General features: G+C 42.8%; 1 protein-coding gene across 1 annotated transcript in view; it reads left to right on the forward strand.

Moving 5' to 3' along the window:
• LOC123484084 (regulating synaptic membrane exocytosis protein 2-like) overlaps positions 1 to 22,006 on the forward strand; it is a gene marked incomplete at its 3' end in the record, with an annotated part of 105,919 nt that overhangs the window by 59,848 nt on the left and 24,065 nt on the right. The window contains exons 6-7 of the mRNA XM_045214033.1: positions 2,724 to 2,770; positions 2,991 to 3,100. Of these exons, the coding sequence (XP_045069968.1) occupies positions 2,724 to 2,770; positions 2,991 to 3,100 (157 nt within the window). The remainder of the gene's footprint in view (positions 1 to 2,723; positions 2,771 to 2,990; positions 3,101 to 22,006) is intronic.

The following is a 22,006-nucleotide window of genomic DNA, read 5'->3' on the forward strand; positions in this document are numbered from 1 at the left end:
AGGAAAAAAAATCCAGAAAATCACATTGTAGGATTTTTAATGAATTTATTTGCAAATTATGGTGGAAAATAAGTATTTGGTCACCTACAAACAAGCAAGATTTCTGGCTCTCACAGACCTGTAACTTCTTCTTTAAGAGGCTCCTCTGTCCTCCACTCGTTACCTGTATTAATGGCACCTGTTTGAACTTGTTATCAGTATAAAAGACACCTGTCCACAACCTCAAACAGTCACACTCCAAACTCCACTATGGCCAAGACCAAAGAGCTGTCAAAGGACACCAGAAACAAAATTGTAGACCTGCACCAGGCTGGGAAGACTGAATCTGCAATAGGTAAGCAGCTTGGTTTGAAGAAATCAACTGTGGGAGCAATTATTAGGAAATGGAAGACATACAAGACCACTGATCATCTCCCTCGATCTGGGGCTCCACGCAAGATCTCACCCCGTGGGGTCAAAATGATCACAAGAACGGTGAGCAAAAATCCCAGAACCACACGGGGGGACCTAGTGAATGACCTGAATGACCTGCAGAGAGCTGGGACCAAAGTAACAAAGCCTACCATCAGTAACACACTATGCTGCCAGGGACTCAAATCCTGCAGTGCCAGACGTGTCCCCCTGCTTAAGCCAGTACATGTCCAGGCCCGTCTGAAGTTTGCTAGAGTGCATTTGGATGATCCAGAAGAGGATTGGGAGAATGTCATATGGTCAGATGAAACCAAAATAGAAATTTTTGGTAAAAACTCAACTCGTCATGTTTGGAGGACAAAGAATGCTGAGTTGCATCCAAAGAACACCATACCTACTGTGAAGCATGGGGGTGTAAACATCATGCTTTGGGGCTGTTTTTCTGCAAAGGGACCAGGACGACTGATCCGTGTAAAGGAAAGAATGAATGGGGCCATGTATCGTGAGATTTTGAGTGAAAACCTCCTTCCATCAGCAAGGGCATTGAAGATGAAACGTGGCTGGGTCTTTCAGCATGACAATGATCCCAAACACACCGCCCGGGCAACGAAGGAGTGGCTTCGTAAGAAGCATTTCAAGGTCCTGGAGTGGCCTAGCCAGTCTCCAGATCTCAACCCCATAGAAAATCTTTGGAGGGAGTTGAAAGTCCGTGTTGCCCAGCGACAGCCCCAAAACATCACTGCTCTAGAGGAGATCTGCATGGAGGAATGGGCCAAAATACCAGCAACAGTGTGTGAAAACCTTGTGAAGACTTACAGAAAACATTTGACCTGTGTCATTGCCAACAAAGGGTATATAACAAAGTATTGAGAAACTTTTGTTATTGACCAAATACTTATTTTCCACCATAATTTGCAAATAAATTCATTAAAAATCCTACAATGTGATTTTCTGGATTTTTTTTCCTCATTTTGTCTGTCATAGTTGACGTGTACCTATGATGAAAATTACAGACCTCTCTCATCTTTTTAAGTGGGAGAACTTGCACAATTGGTGGCTGACTAAATTATTTTTTTCCCCACTGTAACATCCCAGCTTCAGTCCATTAGCTCCACAAGTAACATCCCAGCTTAAGTCCCTCAGCTCCACAGATAACATCCCAGCTTCAGTCTCTTAGCTCCACCGATAACATCCCAGCTTCAGTCCATTAGCACCACAGCCTATATCCCAGTTTCAGTCCCTTAGCTCCAGAGATAACATCCAAGCTTCTGTCCCTTCAGTCCCTTAGCTCAACAGTCTACATCCCAGCTTCAGTCCCTCAGCTCCACAGATAACATCCCAGTTTCAGTTTCTTAGCTCCACAGATAACATCCCAGCTTCAGTCTCTTAGCTCCACAGTCCACATTCCAGCTTCAGTCCCTCAGCTCCACAGACAACATCCCAGCTTTAGTCCCATAGCTCTATAGATAACATCCAAGCTTCAGTTCCTTAGCTCCACAGATAACATCCCAGCTTCAGTCCAATAGCTCCACAGATATCATCTCAGCTTCAGTCCCTCAGCTCCACAGCCTATATCCCAGCTTAAGTCCCTCAGCTCCACCGGTAACATCCCAGCTTCAGTCCATTAGCTCCACACATAACATCCCAGCTTCAGTCAATTAAGTCCACAATTAACATCCCAGCTTAAGTCCTTCAGCTCCACCGATAACATCCCAGCTTCAGTCCATTAGCACCACAGCCTATATCCCAGTTTCAGTCCCTTAGCTCCAGAGATAACATCCAAGCTTCTGTCCCTTCAGTCCCTTAGCTCAACAGTCTACATCCCAGCTTCAGTCCCTCAGCTCCACAGATAACATCCCAGTTTCAGTCCCTCAGCTCCACAGATAACATCCCAGCTTCAGTCCTTCAGCTCCACCGATAACATCCCAGCTTCAGTCCATTAGCACCACAGCCTATATCCCAGTTTCAGTCCCTTAGCTCCAGAGATAACATCCAAGCTTCTGTCCCTTCAGTCCCTTAGCTCAACAGTCTACATCGCAGCTTCAGTCCCTCAGCTCCACAGATAACATCCCAGTTTCAGTCCCTTAGCTCCAGAGATAACATCCAAGCTTCTGTCCCTTCAGTCCCTTAGCTCAACAGTCTACATCGCAGCTTCAGTCCCTCAGCTCCACAGATAACATCCCAGCTTCAGTAGAATAATTCCCCTCTGTACCCTCTGAATAAATAGCTGACCCATATTTGACTAGAGAGAGGGCAGTATCAGTAACCAGGGCAATATGTGACTGTACATTTCGTTTCTGTTTATTTCCCAGAGATATTCCAAGTATCTCAGAGAGCACACATGGACAACTTGAATCAAGTGAGTGGGACATCATACATTCATTATCATGACATTAACAATGCCTACATCTGGATGTAGTGTAGCTCTTTGCTTTATTAAATAACACAATGAGTCAAAGAGAACAAGCCCTTACACACCTTAACCTTTAAGTGAAAAGAACACAATGAGTCAAAGAGAACAAGCTCTGGCACACCTTAACCTTTAAGTGAAAATAAAACAGATTTGCTTGTCTCTGCAGATTCGAGTTTATTTGAATCCCAGAAAATGGGTCGAGCGATGTCCGTCACGTCCCCCATGAGTCCCGGGATGTTCCGTGACTCCCCACAGTACCTGTCTGGACAAGTCTCAGTAAGTAGCCACGATGTTTTGCTGCTCTGTGGCCAATCATCATCACTCACTAAGGGAATTGGTTGGATCACTTAATCAGTTAACGCTGTTCTCGTTTTAAGGTTTAAGCTAGTTAGTGAGGATGATTGGTCAGGGGCCTTATGGGTGGAGAAATAACAATGTGCTGTCTGTCATTTGACTGATCAATAGACTCTCCTCTGTTTCAAAGATATTGGTTTGGTTCCCATCTACAGTGGGGAGAACAAGTATTTGATACACTGCCGATTTTGCAGGTTTTCCTACTTACAAAGCATGTAGAGGTCTGTAATTTTTAACATAGGTACACTTCAACTGTGAGAGACGGAATCTAAAACAAAAATCCAGAAAATCACATTGTATGATTTTTAAGTAATTAATTTGCATTTTATTGCACTATATCTAGAACCATCCATAGAACTATATCTAGAACCATCCATAGAACTATATCTAGAACCATCCATAGAACTACAGTGGGGAAAAAAGTATTTAGTCAGCCACCAATTGTGCAAGTTCTCCCACCTTAAAAGATGAGAGAGGCCTGTAATTTTCATCATAGGTACACGTCAACTATTACAGACAAATTGAGAAAAAAAATCCAGAAAATCACATTGTAGGATTTTTTATGAATTTATTAGCAAATTATGATGGAAAATAAGTATTTGGTCACCTACAAACAAGCAAGATTTCTGGCTCTCACAGTCCTGTAACTTCTTCTTTAAGAGGCTCCTCTGTTACCTGTATTAATGGCACCTGTTTGAACTTGTTATCAGTATAAAAGACACCTGTCCACAACCTCAGACAGTCACACTCCAAACGGCACTATGGCCAAGACCAAAGAGCTGTCAAAGGACACCAGAAACAAAATTGTAGACCTGCACCAGGCTGGGAAGACTGAATCTGCAATAGGTAAGCAGCTTGGTTTGAAGAAATCAACTGTGGAAGCAATTATTAGAAAATGGAAGACATACAAGACCACTGATAATCTCCCTCGATCTGGGGCTCCACGCAAGATCTCACCCCGTGGGGTCAAAATGATCACAAGAACGGTGAGCAAAAATCCCAGAACCACACGGGGGGACCTAGTGAATGACCTGCAGAGAGCTGGGACCAAAGTAACAAAGCCTACCATCAGTAACACACTACGCCGCCAGGGACTCAAATCCTGCAGTGCCAGACGTGTCCCCCTGCTTAAGCCAGTACATGTCCAGGCCCGTCTGAAGTTTGCTAGAGTGCATTTGCATGATCCAGAAGAGGATTGGGAGAATGTCATATGGTCAGATGAAACCAAAATAGAACTTTTTGGTAAAAACTCAACTCATCGTGTTTGGAGGACAAAGAATGCTGAGTTGCATCCAAAGAACACCATACCTACTGTGAAGCATTGGGGTGTAAACATCATGCTTTGGGGCTGTTTTTCTGCAAAGGGACCAGGACGACTGATCCGTGTAAAGGAAAGAATGAATGGGGCCATGTATCGTGAGATTTTGAGTGAAAACCTCCTTCCATCAGCAAGGGCATTGAAGATGAAACGTGGCTGGGTCTTTTAGCATGACAATGATCCCAAACACACCACCCGGGCAATGAAGGAGTGGCTTCGTATGAAGCATTTCAAGGTCCTGGAGTGGCCTAGCCAGTCTCCAGATCTCAACCCCATAGAAAATCTTTGGAGGGAGTTGAAAGTCTGTGTTGCCCAGCGACAGCCCCAAAACATCACTGCTCTAGAGGAGATCTGCATGGAGGAATGGGCCAAAATACCAGCAACAGTGTGTGAAAACCTTGTGAAGACTTACAGAAAACGTTTGACCTGTGTCATTGCCAACAAAGGGTATATAACAAAGTATTGAGAAACATTTGTTATTGACCAAATACTTATTTTCCACCATAATTTGCAAATAAATTCATTAAAAATCCTACAATGTGATTTTCTGGATTTTTTTTTCTCATTTTGTCTGTCATAGTTGACGTGTACCTATGATGAAAATTACAGGCCTCTCTCATCTTTTTAAGTGGGAGAACTTGCACAATTGGTGGCTGACTAAATACTTTTTTTCCCCACTGTATATCTAGAACCATCCATAGAACTATATCTAGAACCATCCATAGAACTATATCTAGAACCATCCATAGAACTACATCTAGAACCGTCCATAGAACTACATCTGGAACCATCCATAGAACTACACTACAAATCAAATGTTTTAGAACACCTACTCAAGGGTTTTTCTTTATTTTTACTATTTTTACATTGTAGAATAATAGTGAAGACATCAAAACTATGAAATAACACATATGGAATCATGTAGTAACCAAAAAAGTGTTAAACTAATCAAATATGTTATATTTTAGATTCTTCAAATAGCCACCCTTTGCCTTGATGACAGCTTTGCACACTCTTGGCATTCTCTCAACCAGCTTCACCTGGAATGCTTTTCCAACAGTCTTGAAGGAGTTCCCACATATGCTGAGCACTTGTTGGCTGCTTTTCCTTCACTCTGCAGTCCGACTCATCCCAAACCATCTCAATTGGGTTGAGGTCGGGGGATTGTGGAGGCCAGGTCATCTGATGCAGCACTCCATCACTCTCCTTCTTGGTCAAATAGGCCTTACACAGCTTGGAGGTGTGTTGGGTCATTGTCCTATTGAAAAACAAATGATAGTCCCACTAAGCCCAAACCAGATGGGATGGCGTATCGCTGCAGAATGCTGTGGTAGCCATGCTGGTTAAGTGTGCCTTGATTTCTAAATAAATCATGGACAGTGTCACCAGCAAAGCACCCCCACACCATAACACCTCCTCCTCCATGCTTTACGGTGGGAAATACACATGCAGAGATCATCCGTTCACCCACACCGCGTCTCACAAAGACACGGCGGTTGGAACCAAAAATCTGCAATTTGGACTCCAGACCAAAGGACACATTTCCACTGGTCTAATGTCCATTGCTCATGTTTCTTGGCCCAAGCAAGTCTCTTCTTTTTATTGGTGTCCTTTAGTAGTGGTTTCTTTGCAGCAATTCAACCATGAAGGCCTGATTCACACAGTCTCCTCTGAACAGTTGATGTTGAGATGTGTCTGTTACTTGAACTCTGTGAAGCATTTATTTGGGCTTTAACTTCTGAGGCTGGTAACTAATGAACTTATCCTCTGCATCAGAGGTAACTCTGGGTTTTCCATTCCTGTGGCGGTCCTCATGAGTGCCAGTTTCATCATAGCGCTTGATGGTTTTTGCGACTGCACTTGAAGAAACTTTCAAAGTTCTTGAAATGTTCCGTATTGACTGTCCTTCATGTCGTAAAGTAATGATGGACTGTAGTTTCTCTTTGCTTATTTGAGCTGTTCTTGCCATAATATGGACTTGGTCTTTTACCAAATAGGGCTATCTTCTGTATACCCCCCCCTACCTTGTCACAACACAACTGATTGGCTCAAACACATTAAGAAGGAAAGAAATTCCACAAATTAACTTTTAAGAAGGCACACCTGTTAATTGAAATGTATTCCAGGTGACTACATCATGAAGCTGGTTGAGAGAATGCCAAGAGTGTGCAAAGCTTTCATCAAGGGAAAGGGTGGCTACTTTGAAGAATCTCAAATCTCAAATACACTTTTTTTGGTTACTACATTTGATATTTGGTTTTTTATTAGGATACCCATTAGCTGTTGCAAAAGCAGCAGCTACTCTTCCTGGGGTCCACACAAAACATGAAACATGACATAATACAGAATATTAACAGACAAGAACAGCTCAAGGACAGAACTACATAAACAATTTTTGAAAGGCACATGTAGCCTACATATCAATACATACACACAAACTATCTAGGTCAAATAGGGGAGAGGCGTTGTGCCGTGAGGTGTTGCTTTATCTGTTTTTTGAAACCAGGTTTGCTGTTTATTTGAGCAATATGAGATGGAACAGAGTTCCATGCAATAATGGCTCTATATAATACTGTACGCTTTCTTGAATTTGTTCTGGATTTGGGAATGTGAAAAGACCCCTGGTGGCATGTCTGGTGGGGTAAGTGTGTGTGTCAGAGCTGTGTGTAAGTTGACTATGCAAACAATTTGGGATTTTCAACACATTAATGTTTCTTATAAAAAGAAGAAGTGATGCAGTCAGTCTCTCCTCAACTCTTAGCCAAGAGAGACTGGCATGCATAGTATTTATATCAGCCCTCTGATTACAATGAAGAGCAAGACGTGCTGCTCTGCTCTGGGCCAGCTGCAGCTTAACTAGGTATTTTCTTGCAGCACTCGACCACACGACTGGACACTAATCAAGATTAGACAAAACTAGAGCCTGCAGGACTTGCTTTGTGGAGTGTGGTGTCAAAAAAGCAGAGCATCTCTTTATTACAGACAGACCTCTCCCCATCTTTACAACCATTGAATCTATATGTTTTGACCATGACAGTTTACAATCTAAGGTAACGCCAAGTAATTTAGTCTCCTCAACTTGTTCAACAGCCACACCATTCATTAGCAGATTCAGCCAAGGTCTAGAACTTAGGGAATGATTTGTACCAAATACAATGCTCTTAGTTTTAGAGATATTCAGGACCAGTTTATTAGTGGCCACCCTTTCCAAAACAGACTGCAACTCTTTGTTAAGGGTTTCAGTGACTTCATTAGCTGTGGTTGCTGATGCGTATATGGTTGAATCATCAGCATACATGGACACACATGCTTTGTTTAATGCCAGTGGCAGGTCATTGGTAAAAATACATAATTCCATATGCGTTATTTCATAGTTTTGATGTCTTCACTGTTTTTCTACAATGTAGAAAATAGTAAAAATAAAGAAAAACCCTTGAATGAGTAGGTGTTCTAAAACGTTTGACCGGTAGTGTATAAACTCCCAGTAATTTATTGGGTGAACCATAAACGTTTCGGCATCACTGTGCTTTCTTCAGGGTTAAATTTATTGTAGTGAGATCATTTCTTTCTTTCGGGATATGAATACCGAGTACAGTATGTCCACTTCACCGTCAGACCGTTTTATTAGTAAGTTGTATTTTTTTGTGATCCAATACGTAATATAGTACACTTATCATAATTTCGTGTCACGATCGTAGAACGGAGTAGACCAAGGCGCAGCGTGATGAACGAACATACTTCTTTTATTTAAAGAATGCACGAGCAACAAAACAACAAACGATAACGTGACGTCCTATGTTAAACACGGAACACACCAAAAGGAACAAGATCCCACAAACACTAAGGGAAAACAGACTGTTTAAATATGGCTCCCAATCAGAGACAACCAGCAACAGCTGACACTTGTTGCCTCTGATTGGGAACCACTCTGGCCAACATAGAAATACAAGAACTAGACTGTGAACATAGAACAAAACACATAGAAACTACACACCCTGGCTCAACATATAGAGTCCCCAGAGCCAGGGTGTGACATTTCGTTGTATTCCAGAGAGCTTAGAAGATAGCCATTATTTAATCTTTTACACAAAGGGTTATTATACATAACTTTAACCATTGATAAGAGATTCTCAAAATTGAAATATTCCAGGCATTTATAAATAAATTCCAGTCATACTTTATCAAAAGCCTTTTCAAAGTCTGCTATGAATAGCAGGCCTGGTTTCTCCGATTTTTCATAGTGTTCTATTGTTTCCAGTACTTGTCTTATATTATCTCCAATGTATCGTCCATGTAAAAAACCTGTCTGATTAGAATGAATAATATCGGACAATACCTTTTTAATTCTATGTGCTATGCATTTTGCCAGAAGTTTTGCATCACAACACTGAAGTGTAAGGGACCTCCTATTTTTTTTAATGGACTGGATCTTTATATTTACCACTTGGGTCCTTTTTCAGTAATAATGAAATCAGACATTTGTCGTGATGTGACCTTTATTAATCTGATGACTGTTATTTATCTAATTAACCAACTATGTTTAATTGTTACCCGAATAAATGAATCATTCATTAGGATTTGGGGCACAACGGGAGCGGTTGTTTATAGAGTTACCATCTCCCGAATTAAACTCTAGAAGGTATATAACTATATATATATAACTATATACTAACCCTAACCCATACCCATTACATCAATAAACAGTCAGCTTATTAATAATTACATTGTATCATATTATCATTCTGAATGTCGTAACCTCCTTGCATCTGCAAAAGCCCCAGCCTTCCTTATGATTCAGTACCACACAAATTGGTTTCATTATTTATTTACTAGCTAACTAAATGGTAACACAGGATAACACACACACTAACAACAGGTCCCTAGCGGACTGACGACAACATATGGCGGTTTGTTACACAACGACATGGAGAGGGATAGAGAGAACGAGAGAGAAAGAAACACTTATCGTTGATACATTTGAGGAACTATTCACACAGTAATCATATACTTGCACACGAACCGCCGCCCGTTTGGAGGAAGATATCATGAATGTAGTTACGTGAGAATGCCTTGGTTCGCTGTGTATCTCACTGTGTTGAGCGGACCGCCTTGAAAGGGGGTGGGCTTTTTCACGGCCCGCTTGTAAGGCTCTGATTGTCCACAAGGGGACACAAGGTCCTTCTTCTTAGTTGTCCGTCTCCAATGACTTGTCATGTAGTCCTGAACAAAATTACAGCATGGATTTTCCGTTCACTCGTTCTGGAAGATTGGTTCTTTGAAGAGAGGCTAGCCAGCCCTGTCCAGGTTCCCCAGTGGGGTGACGAGAGTAGCTTAGTAGGATGGTTTGGAAAGAGTAGCAGGATGGTCCCACTTAAATTCGCTTTTCTAGATACTTTGCTCAGAACAGCTAATCAGCCGTACCAGTGATTGTCCGGGAGGTGACTTATCGTCTCTACCTCGTGTTGAAATTCAGGGTTCTAACCACTTTAGACGTGAGCTGCAGCTCAAGTCTTTCTGGTCCCATATGTTCCAACCATTTTTAACGTGTAGCGGTTGCTTCACGTCTTTCTGGTCTAAAGGTTAATTTCTCTACCAAGCCTTTATGCACTCTGGTCGAAAGGGCCGGTTCGGTCATGCTGACACGCTCTCTGACCTCACTCGGGGCGTGGCTACTTACTGTGCAAAGTATTATGAAAAACAATTATCTCATTAGAGCTTCTCAAATCACATTCCTATCTTAACCAGAATACTTTCATCATTTTTCATATTTCATTCACAATGCATCGGATGAATATAGTGTCTACACTTTTCAAGTTACAGTATTTCCTCTATTAATGTTTTTAATGACATCACAAAATAACAACCCATATGACATTATTATTCTTTAGATCACCTCTGACCATTCCCCACGTTCTATGTTGGTGGTCCTCTGTAGCTCAGCTGGTAGAGCATGGTGCTTGTAACGCCAGGGTAGTGGGTTCGATCCCCGGGACCACCCATGCATAAAAATGTATGCACACATGACTGTAAGTCGCTTTGGATAAAAGCGTCTGCTAAATGGCATATTATTATATGTTAGAAATATTGTTCCAGTATTTGCTTTAGAACGTGTTAGAGTTTCGGCTGGAAGACGTTTGTGAACAAAGGCCCATTCCTGTGTGAATTGGAGAGGGAGAGAGCTGAAAGTTCTAATCCTTGATTTACAACAGGGTGTGAGCTATCAACCCCCCACCAGCTCCCTCCTCCCCCCTCTGTGAGTGAGAGAGGGTCTGGTTGAAGTCATCCACTGCAAACCTTATCTGACTCGTTTTGGATCCTCCCACGACAGTCATGACAACTTCTTGTTGAGTATCTGATTATCTACCTGAAACGAAAACACATGCTTAAAGTACTTCGCTTCCTCTTTCAGAATATTGTTTGGTGAATCATGGGTGACTCCGTCATTTGTAACAAGTTTCAGTAAATCATTTTTTGGTAGCATTTCTATGTTGAAGATTTTAAAATAATTTGGTGCATTTTCCCCCATATTCCATCCTGTTCTTTTTGTTTTCCTGTTGAGCCTTTATTGTACAGTTTGTTTTGCTATCTATCTGTACTGTTAGTCCTTTCCATTTCCTTTGTTAATATGAACTCTTTTGACCTAAATTGCTTTTGTTTTAAAGATGAGTATTGAATTGCATGGCCTCTAAAGGTACATTTAAAAATGTACTATACAATAAGGAGATCTGCTGTTCCTATGTTAAGTTATAAATTATTATTTCCTAGTTAAAAACAAGTTATCATCCAATAGGCTTTGATTACATTTCTAATATCCTCTCCCACATGGACATTTTTTAAGAGTAATGTATATGCCAATCATTTGATGGTCCGACCGCATTCTGTCCCCTATCAACACATTTTAAAGCACCATCATGCTTCACTGTGGGGATGGTGTTCTCCGGGTGATGAGAGGTGTTGGGTTTGCGCCAGACATAGCGTTTTCCTTGATGGCCAAAAAGCTCAATTTTACCTTCTTCCATATGTTTGGGGAGTCTCCCACATGGCTTTTGGCGAACACCAAACGTTTGCTTATTTTTTTTCTTTAAGCAATGGCTTTTTTCTTGCCACTCTTCCATAAAGCCCAGCTCTGTGGAGTGTACGGCTTAGTGGTCCTATGGACAGATACTCCAATTTCCGCTGTGGAGCTTTGTAGCTCCTTCAGGGTTATCTTTGGTCTCTTTGTTGCCTCTCTGATTAATGCCCTCCTTGCCTGGTCCGTGAGTTTTGATGGGCAGCCCTCTCTTGGCAGGTTTGTTGTGGTGCCATATTCTTTAAATGTTTTATTAATGGATTTAATGGTGCTCTGTGGGATGTTCAAAGTTTTGGATATTTATTTATAACCCAACCCTGATCTGTACTTCTCCACAACTTTGTCCCTGACCTGTTTGGAGAGCTCCTTGGTCTTCATGGTGCCGCTTGCTTGGTGGTGCCCCTTGCTTAGTGGTGTTGCAGACTCTGCACCCTTTCAGAACAGGTGTATATATACATTTTTACATTTGAGTAATTTAGCAGATGCTCTTATCCAGAGCGACTTACAGTTAGTGAGTGCCTACATTAAAAATATATATTTTTTCATACTGGCCCCCCGTGGGAATCGAACCCACAACCCTGGCGTTGCAAGCGCCATGCTCTACAATCTGGGTTACACGGGGCAACGAGATCATGTGACACAGCCTGTTACACTTAGGTTTATTTAACCAATTATGTGACTTCTGAAGGTAATTGGTTTCACCAGATCTTATTTAGGGAGTTCATAGCAAAGGGGGTGAATACATATGCACATACCACTTTTCCATAATTAATTTTTTTAAAGAAGTTATTTTTTTCATTTCACTTCACCAATTTGGACTATTTTGTGTATGTCCACTACATGAAATCCAAATAAAAATCAATTTAAATTACAGGTTGTAATGCAACAAAATAGGATTAAAAAGCCAAGGGGGATGAATACTTTTGCAAGGCACTGTAAGAAAGTAGTCAAGACGTCTAGCTTGATTGATCCTCCTCCATGTATATCTCACTAGGTCAGGATATATCCATGATGAGTCTCCTCCATGTATATCTCACTAGGTCAGGATGTATCCATGATGAGTCTCCTCCATGTATATCTCACTAGGTCAGGATATATCCATGATGAGTCTCCTCCATGTATATCTCACTAGGTCAGGATATATCCATGATGAGTCTCCTCCGTGTATATCTCACTAGGTCAGGATATATCCATGATGAGTCTCCCCCATGTATATCTCACTAGGTCAGGATATATCCATGATGAGTCTCCTCCATGTATATCTCACTAGGTCAGGATATATCCATGATGAGTCTCCTCCGTGTATATCTCACTAGGTCAGGATATATCCATGATGAGTCTCCTCCATGTACAGTGGGGAAAAAAAGTATTTAGTCAGCCACCAATTGTGCAAGTTCTCCCACTTAAAAAGATGAGAGAGGCCTGTAATTTTCATCATATGTACACGTCAACTATGACAGACAAATTAAGAAAAAAAAATCCAGAAAATCACACTGTAGGATTTTTAATGAATTTATTTGCAAATTATGGTGGAAAATAAGTATTTGGTCACCTACAAACAAGCAAGATTTCTGGCTCTCACAGACCTGTAACTTATTCTTTAAGAGGCTCATCTGTCCTCCACTCGTTACCTGTATTAATAGCACCTGTTTGAACTTGTTATCAGTATAAAAGACACCTGTCCACAACCTCAAACAGTCACACTCCAAACTCCACTATGGCCAAGACCAAAGAGCTGTCAAAGGACACCAGAAACAAAATTGTAGACCTGCACCAGGCTGGGAAGACTGAATCTGCAATAGGTGAGCAGCTTGGTTTGAAGAAATCAACTGTGGGAGCAATTATTAGGAAATGGAAGACATACAAGTCCACTGATAATCTCCCTCGATCTGGGGCTCCACGCAAGATCTCACCCCGTGGGGTCAAAATGATCACAAGAACGGTGAGCAAAAATCCCAGAACCACACAGGGGGACCTAGTGAATGACCTGCAGAGAGCTGGGACCAAAGTAACAAAGCCTACCATCAGTAACACACTACGCCGCCAGGGACTCAAATCCTGCAGTTCCAGACGTGTCCCCCTGCTTAAGCCAGTACATGTCCAGGCCCGTCTGAAGTTTGCTAGAGTGCATTTGGATGATCCAGAAGAGGATTGGGAGAATGTCATATGGTCAGATGAAACCAAAATATAACTTTTTTGGTAAAAACTCAACTCGCCGTCTTTGGAGGACAAAGAATGCTGAGTTGCATCCAAAGAACACCATACCTACTGTGAAGCATGGGGGGTGGAAACATCATGCTTTGGGGCTGTTTTTCTGCAAAGGGACCAGGACGACTGATCCGTGTAAAGGAAAGAATGAATGGGGCCATGTATCGTGAGATTTTGAGTGAAAACCTCCTTCCATCAGCAAGGGCATTGAAGATGAAACGTGGCTGGGTCTTTCAGCATGACAATGATCCCAAACACACTGCCCGGGCAACGAGGGAGTGGCTTCGTAAGAAGCATTTCAAGGTCCTGGAGTGGCCTAGCCAGTCTCCAGATCTCAACCCCATAGAAAATCTTTGAGGGAGTTGAAAGTCCGTGTTGCCCAGCGACAGCCCCAAAACATCACTGCTCTAGAGGAGATCTGCATGGAGGAATGGGCCAAAATAGTGTGTGAAAACCTTGTGAAGACTTACAGAAAACGTTTGACCTGTGTCATTGCCAACAAAGGGTATATAACAAAGTATTGAGAAACTTTTGTTATTGACCAAATACTTATTTTCCACCATAATTTGCAAATAAATTCATAAAAAATCCTACAATGTGAGATTCTGGATTTTTTTTTCTCATTTTGTCTGTCATAGTTGACGTGTACCTATGATGAAAATTAAAGGCCTCTCTCATCTTTTTAAGTGGGAGAACTTGCACAATTGGTGGCTGACTAAATACTTTTTTTCCCCACTGTATATCTCACTAGGTCAGGATATATCCATGATGAGTCTCCTCCGTGTATATCCCACTAGGTCAGGATATATCCATGATGAGTCTCCTCCATGTATATCTCACTAGGTCAGGATATATCCATGATGGGTCTCCTCCATGTATATCTCACTAGGTCAGGATATATCCATGATGAGTCTCCTCCGTGTATATCTCACTAGGTCAGGATATATCCATGATGAGTCTCCTCCATGTATATCCCACTAGGTCAGGATATATCCATGATGAGTCTCCTCCATGTATATCTCACTAGGTCAGGATATATCCATGATGAGTCTCCTCCATGTATATCTCACTAGGTCAGGATATATCCATGATGAGTCTCCTCCGTGTATATCTCACTAGGTCAGGATATATCCATGATGAGTCTCCTCCATGTATATCTCACTAGGTCAGGATATATCCATGATGAGTCTCCTCCATGTATATCTCACTAGGTCAGGATAAATCCATGATGAGTCTCCTCCAGGTATATCTCACTAGGTCAGGATATATCCATGATGAGTCTCCTCCATGTATATCTCACTAGGTCAGGATATATCCATGATGAGTCTCCGCCATGTATATCCCACTAGGTCAGGATATATCCATGATGAGTCTCCTCCATGTATATCTCACTAGGTCAGGATATATCCATGATGAGTCTCCCCCATGTATATCTCACTAGGTCAGGATATATCCATGATGAGTCTCCCCCATGTATATCTCACTAGGTCAGGATATATCCATGATGAGTCTCCTCCATGTATATCTCACTAGGTCAGGATATATCCATGATGAGTCTCCTCCATGTATATCTCACTAGGTCAGGATATATCCATGATGAGTCTCCTCCATGTATATCTCACTAGGTCAGGATATATCCATGATGAGTCTCCGCCATGTATATCTCACTAGGTCAGGATATATCCATGATGAGTCTCCTCCATGTATATCCCACTAGGTCAGGATATATCCATGATGAGTCTCCTCCATGTATATCGCACTAGGTCAGGATATATCCATGATGAGTCTCCTCCATGTATATCTCACTAGGTCAGGATATATCCATGATGAGTCTCCTCCATGTATATCCCACTAGGTCAGGATATATCCATGATGAGTCTCCTCCATGTATATCCCACTAGGTCAGGATATATCCATGATGAGTCTCCTCCATGTATATCTCACTAGGTCAGGATATATCCATGATGAGTCTCCGCCATGTATATCTCACTAGGTCAGGATATATCCATGATGAGTCTCCTCCATGTATATCTCACTAGGTCAGGATATATCCATGATGAGTCTCCTCCATGTATATCTCACTAGGTCAGGATATATCCATGATGAGTCTCCTCCATGTATATCTCACTAGGTCAGGATATATCCATGATGAGTCTCCTCCATGTATATCTCACTAGGTCAGGATATATCCATGATGAGTCTCCTCCATGTATATCTCACTAGGTCAGGATATATCCATGATGAGTCTCCTCCATGTATATCCCACTAGGTCAGGATATATCCATGATGAGTCTCCGCCATGTATATCTCACTAGGTCAGGATATATCCATGATGAGTCTCCGCCATGTATATCTCACTAGGTCAGGATATATCCATGATGAGTCTCCTCCATGTATATCTCACTAGGTCAGGATATATCCATGATGAGTCTCCTCCGTGTATATCTCACTAGGTCAGGATATTTAAGCCTCCATATATCCACTAGTTCCAATATATCCATGATGAGTCTCCTCCATGTATATCCCACTAGGTCAGGATATATCCATGATGAGTCTCCTCCATGTATATCTCACTAGGTCAGGATATATCCATGATGAGTCTCCTCCATGTATATCTCACTAGGTCAGGATATATCCATGATGAGTCTCCTCCGTGTATATCTCACTAGGTCAGGATACTTAAGCCTCCATATATCCACTAGTTCCAATATATCCATGATGAGTCTCCTCCATTTATATCTCACTAGGTCAGGATACTTAAGCCTCCATATATCCACTAGTTCCAATGTATCCATGATGAGTCTCCTCCATGTATATCCCACTAGGTCAGGATATATCCATGATGAGTCTCCTCCATGTATATCTCACTAGGTCAGGATATATCCATGATGAGTCTCCTCCATGTATATCTCACTAGGTCAGGATATATCCATGATGAGTCTCCTCCGTGTATATCTCACTAGGTCAGTATACTTAAGCCTCCATATATCCACTAGTTCCAATATATCCATGATGAGTCTCCTCCATGTATATCTCACTAGGTCAGGATATTTAAGCCTCCATATATCCACTAGTTCCAATATATCCATGATGAGTCTCCTCCATGTATATCCCACTAGGTCAGGATATATCCATGATGAGTCTCCTCCATGTATATCTCACTAGGTCAGGATATATCCATGATCAGTCTCCTCCATGTATATCTCACTAGGTCAGGATATATCCATGATGAGTCTCCTCCGTGTATATCTCACTAGGTCAGGATATATCCATGATGAGTCTCCTCCATGTATATCTCACTAGGTCAGGATATATCCATGATGAGTCTCCTCCATGTATATCTCACTAGGTCAGGATATATCCATGATGAGTCTCCTCCATGTATATCTCACTAGGTCAGGATATATCCATGATGAGTCTCCTCCGTGTATATCTCACTAGGTCAGGATATATCCATGATGAGTCTCCTCCGTGTATATCTCACTAGGTCAGGATATATCCATGATGAGTCTCCTCCATGTATATCTCACTAGGTCAGGATACATCCATGATGAGTCTCCTCCATGTATATCTCACTAGGTCAGGATATATCCATGATGAGTCTCCTCCATGTATATCAAATCAAATCAAATCAAATCAAATGTTATTGGTCACATGCGCCGAATACAACAGGTGCAGACATTACAGTGAAATGCTTACTTACAGCCCTTAACCAACAGTGCATTTATTTTAAACAAAAAAAGTAAAAATAAAACAACAACAAAAAAAGTGTTGAGAAAAAAAAGAGCAGAAGTAAAATAAAGTGACAGTAGGGAGGCTATATATACAGGGGGTACCGTTGCAGAGTCAATGTGCGGGGGCACCGGCTAGTTGAGGTAGTTGAGGTAATATGTACATGTGGGTAGAGTTAAAGTGACTATGCATAAATACTTAACAGAGTAGCAGCAGCGTAAAAAGGATGGGGTGGGGGCAGTGCAAATAGTCCGGGTAGCCATGATTAGCTGTTCAGGAGTCTTATGTCTTGGGGGTAGAAGCTGTTGAGAAGTCTTTTGGACCTAGACTTGGCACTCCGGTACCGCTTGCCATGCGGTAGCAGAGAGAACAGTCTATGACTAGGGTGGCTGGAGTCTTTGACAATTTTGAGGGCCTTCCTCTGACACCGCCTGGTATAGAGGTCCTGGATGGCAGGAAGCTTTGCCCCAGTGATGTACTGGGCCGTACGCACTACCCTCTGTAGTGCCTTGCGGTCGGAGGCCAAGCAGTTGCCATACCAGGCGGTGATGCAACCAGTCAGGATGCTCTCGATGGTGCAGCTGTATAATTTTTTGAGGATCTGAGGACCCATTCCAAATCTTTTTAGTCTCCTGAGGGGGAATAGGCTTTGTCGTGCCCTCTTCACGACTGTCTTGGTGTGTTTGGACCATGATAGTTCGTTGGTGATGTGGACACCAAGGAACTTGAAGCTCTCAACCTGTTCCACTACAGCCCCGTCGATGAGAATGGGGGCGTGCTCAGTCCTCTTTTTTTTTCCTGTAGTCCACAATCATCTCCTTTGTCTTGGTCACGTTGAGGGAGAGGTTGTTGTCCTGGCACCACACGGCCAGATCTCTGACCTCCTCCCTATAGGCTGTCTCATCGTTGTCGGTGATCAGGCCTACCACTGTTGTGTCGTCAGCAAACTTAAAAATGGTGTTGGAGTCGTGCCTGGCCATGCAGTCATGGGTGAACAGAGAGTACAGGAGGGGACTGAGCACGCACCCCTGAGGGGCCCCCGTGTTGATGATCAGTGTGGCAGATGTGTTGTTACCTACCCTTACCACCTGGGGGCGGCCCGTCAGGAAGTCCAGGATCCAGTTGCAGAGGGAGGTGTTTAGTCCCAGGATCCTTAGCTTAGTGATGAGCTTAGAGGGCACTATGGTGTTGAATGCTGAGCTGTAGTCAATGAATAGCATTCTCACGTAGGTGATCCTCTTGTCCAGGTGGGAAAGGGCAGTGTGGAGTGCAATAGAGATTGCATCATCTGTGGATCTGTTGGGGCGGTATGCAAATTGGAGTGGGTCTAGGGTTTCTGGGATAATGCTGTTGATGTGAGCCATGACCAGCCTTTCAAAGCACTTCATGGCTACAGACGTCAGTGCTACGGGTCGGTAGTCATTTAGGCAGGTTATCTTAGAGTCCTTGGGCACGGGGACTATGGTGGTCTGCTTGAAACATGTTGGTATTACAGACTCAGTCAGGGACATGTTGAAAATGTCAGTGAAGACACTTGCCAGTTGGTCAGCACATGCTCGGAGTACACGTCCTGGTAATCCGTCTGGCCCCTGCGGCCTTGTGAATGTTGACCTGCTTAAAAGTCTTACTCACATCGGCTACGGAGAGCGTGATCACATAGTCATCCGGAACAGCTGGTGCTCTCATGCATGCTTCAGTGTTGCTTGCCTCGAAGCGAGCATAGAAGTGGTTTAGCCTCGTCTGGTAGGCTTGTGTCACTGGGCAGCTCGCGGCTGTGCTTCCCTTTGTAGTCTGTAATAGTTTTCAAGCCCTGCCACATCCGACGAGCGTCAGAGCCAGTGTAGTACGATTCAATCTTAGACCTGTATTGACTCTTTGCCTGTTTGATGGTTCGTCGGAGGTCATAGCGGGATTTCTTATAAGCGTCCGGGTTAGAGTCCCGTTCCTTGAAAGCGGCAGCTCTACCCTTTAGCTCAGTGCGGATGTTTCCTGTAATCCATGGCTTCTGGTTGGGGTATGTACGTACGGTCACTGTGGGGACGACATCATCGATGCACTTATTGATGAAGCCAGTGACTGATGTGGTGTACTCCTCAATGCTGTCTGAAGAATCCCGGAACATGTTCCAGTCTGTGCTAGCAAAACAGTCCTGTAGCTTAGCATCTGCGTCATCTGACCACTTTTTTATTAACCGAAGTCACTGGTGCTTCCTGCTTTAGTTTTTGCTTATAAGCAGGAATCAGGAGGATAGAGTTATGGTCAGATTTGCCAAATGGAGGGCGAGGGAGAGCTTTGTATGCGTCTCTGTGTGTGGAGTAAAGGTGGTCTAGAGTTTTTTTTCCCTCTGGTTGCACATTTAACATGCTGGTAGAAATTAGGTAGAACGGATTTAAGTTTCCCTGCATTAAAGTCCCCGGCCACTAGGAGCGCTGCATCTGGATGAGCGTTTTCCTGTTGATTAATGGCCTTGTACAACTCATTCAGTGCAATCTTAATGCCAGCATTGGTTTGTGGTGGTAAATAGACAGCTATGAAAATTATAGATGAAAACTCTCTTGGTAAATAGTGTGGTCTACAGCTTATCATAAGATACTCTACCTCAGGCGAGCAAAACCTCGAGACTTCCTTAGTATTTGGTTTTGTGCACCAGCTGTTGTTTACAAATATACACAGACCGCCACCCCTTGTCTTACCAGAGTCAGCCGTTCTGTCCTGCCGATGTAGCGTATAGCCTGCTAGCTGAATGTTATCATTGTCGTCGTTCAGCCACGACTCGGTGAAACATAATATATTACAGTTTTTAATGTCCCGTTGGTAGGATAACCGTAATCTTAAATCGTCCACTTTATTTTCAAAAGATTGAACGTTGGCTAATAGGATTGATGGAAGAGGCAGTTTACTCGCTCGCCGTCGGATCCTTACAAGGCACCCCGATCTATCCCACTAGGTCAGGATATATCCATGATGAGTCTCCTCCGTGTATATCTCACTAGGTCAGGATATATCCATGATGAGTCTCCTCCATGTATATCTCACTAGGTCAGGATATATCCATGATGAGGCTCCTCCATGTATATCTCACTAGGTCAGGATATATCCATGATGAGTATCCTCCATGTATATCTCACTAGGTCAGGATACTTAAGCCTCCATATATCCACTAGTTCCAATATATCCATGATGAGTCTCCTCCATGTATATCTCACTAGGTCAGGATATATCCATGATGAGTCTCCTCCATGTATATCTCACTAGGTCAGGATATATCCATGATGAGTCTCCTCTGTGTATATCTCACTAGGTCAGGATACATCCATGATGAGTCTCCTCCGTGTATATCTCACTAGGTCAGGATATACAGTGGGGAAAATAAGTATTTAGTCAGCCACCAATTGTGCAAGTTCTCCCACTTAAAAAGATGAGAGAGGCCTGTAATTTTCATCATAGGTACACGTCAACTATGACAGACAAAATGAGATTTTTTTTCTCCAGAAAATCACATTGTAGGATTTTTAATGAATTTATTTGCAAATTATGGTGGAAAATAAGTATTTGGTCAATAACAAAAGTTTCTCAATACTTTGTTATATACCCTTTGTTGGCAATGACACAGGTCAAACGTTTTCTGTAAGTCTTCACAAGGTTTTCACACACTGTTGCTGGTATTTTGGCCCATTCCTCCATGCAGATCTCCTCTAGAGCAGTGATGTTTTGGGGCTGTCGCTGGGCAACACGGACTTTCAACACCCTCCAAAGATTTTCTATGGGGTTGAGATCTGGAGACTGGCTAGGCCACTCCAGGACCTTGAAATGCTTCTTACGAAGCCACTCCTTCGTTGCCCGGGCGGTGTGTTTGGGCTCATTGTCATGCTGAAAGACCCAGCCACGTTTCATCTTCAATGCCCTTGCTGATGGAAGGAGGTTTTCACTCAAAATCTCACGATACATGGCCCCATTCATTCTTTCCTTTACACGGATCAGTCGTCCTGGTCCCTTTGCAGAAAAACAGCCCCAAAGCATGATGTTTCCACCCCCATGCTTCACAGTAGGTATGGTGTTCTTTGGATGCAACTCAGCATTCTTTTTCCTCCAAACACGACGAGTTGAGTTTTTACCAAAAAGTTATATTTTGGTTTCATCTGACCATATGACATTCTCCCAATCCTCTTCTGGATCATCCAAATGCACTCTAGCAAACTTCAGACGGGCCTGGACATGTACTGGCTTAAGCAGGGGGACACGTCTGGCACTGCAGAATTTGAGTCCCTGGCGGCGTAGTGTGTTACTGATGGTAGGCTTTGTTACTTTGGTCCCAGCTCTCTGCAGGTCATTCACTAGGTCCCCCTGTGTGGTTCTGGGATTTTTGCTCACCGTTCTTGTGATCATTTTGACCCCACGGGGGTGAGATCTTGCGTGGAGCCCCAGATCGAGGGAGATTATCAGTGGTCTTGTATGTCTTCCATTTCCTAATAATTGCTCCCACAGTTGATTTCTTCAAACC

The sequence above is a fragment of the Coregonus clupeaformis genome, unplaced genomic scaffold (genome assembly GCF_020615455.1).
Source record: "Coregonus clupeaformis isolate EN_2021a unplaced genomic scaffold, ASM2061545v1 scaf0187, whole genome shotgun sequence".
Lineage (NCBI taxonomy): Eukaryota > Metazoa > Chordata > Actinopteri > Salmoniformes > Salmonidae > Coregonus > Coregonus clupeaformis.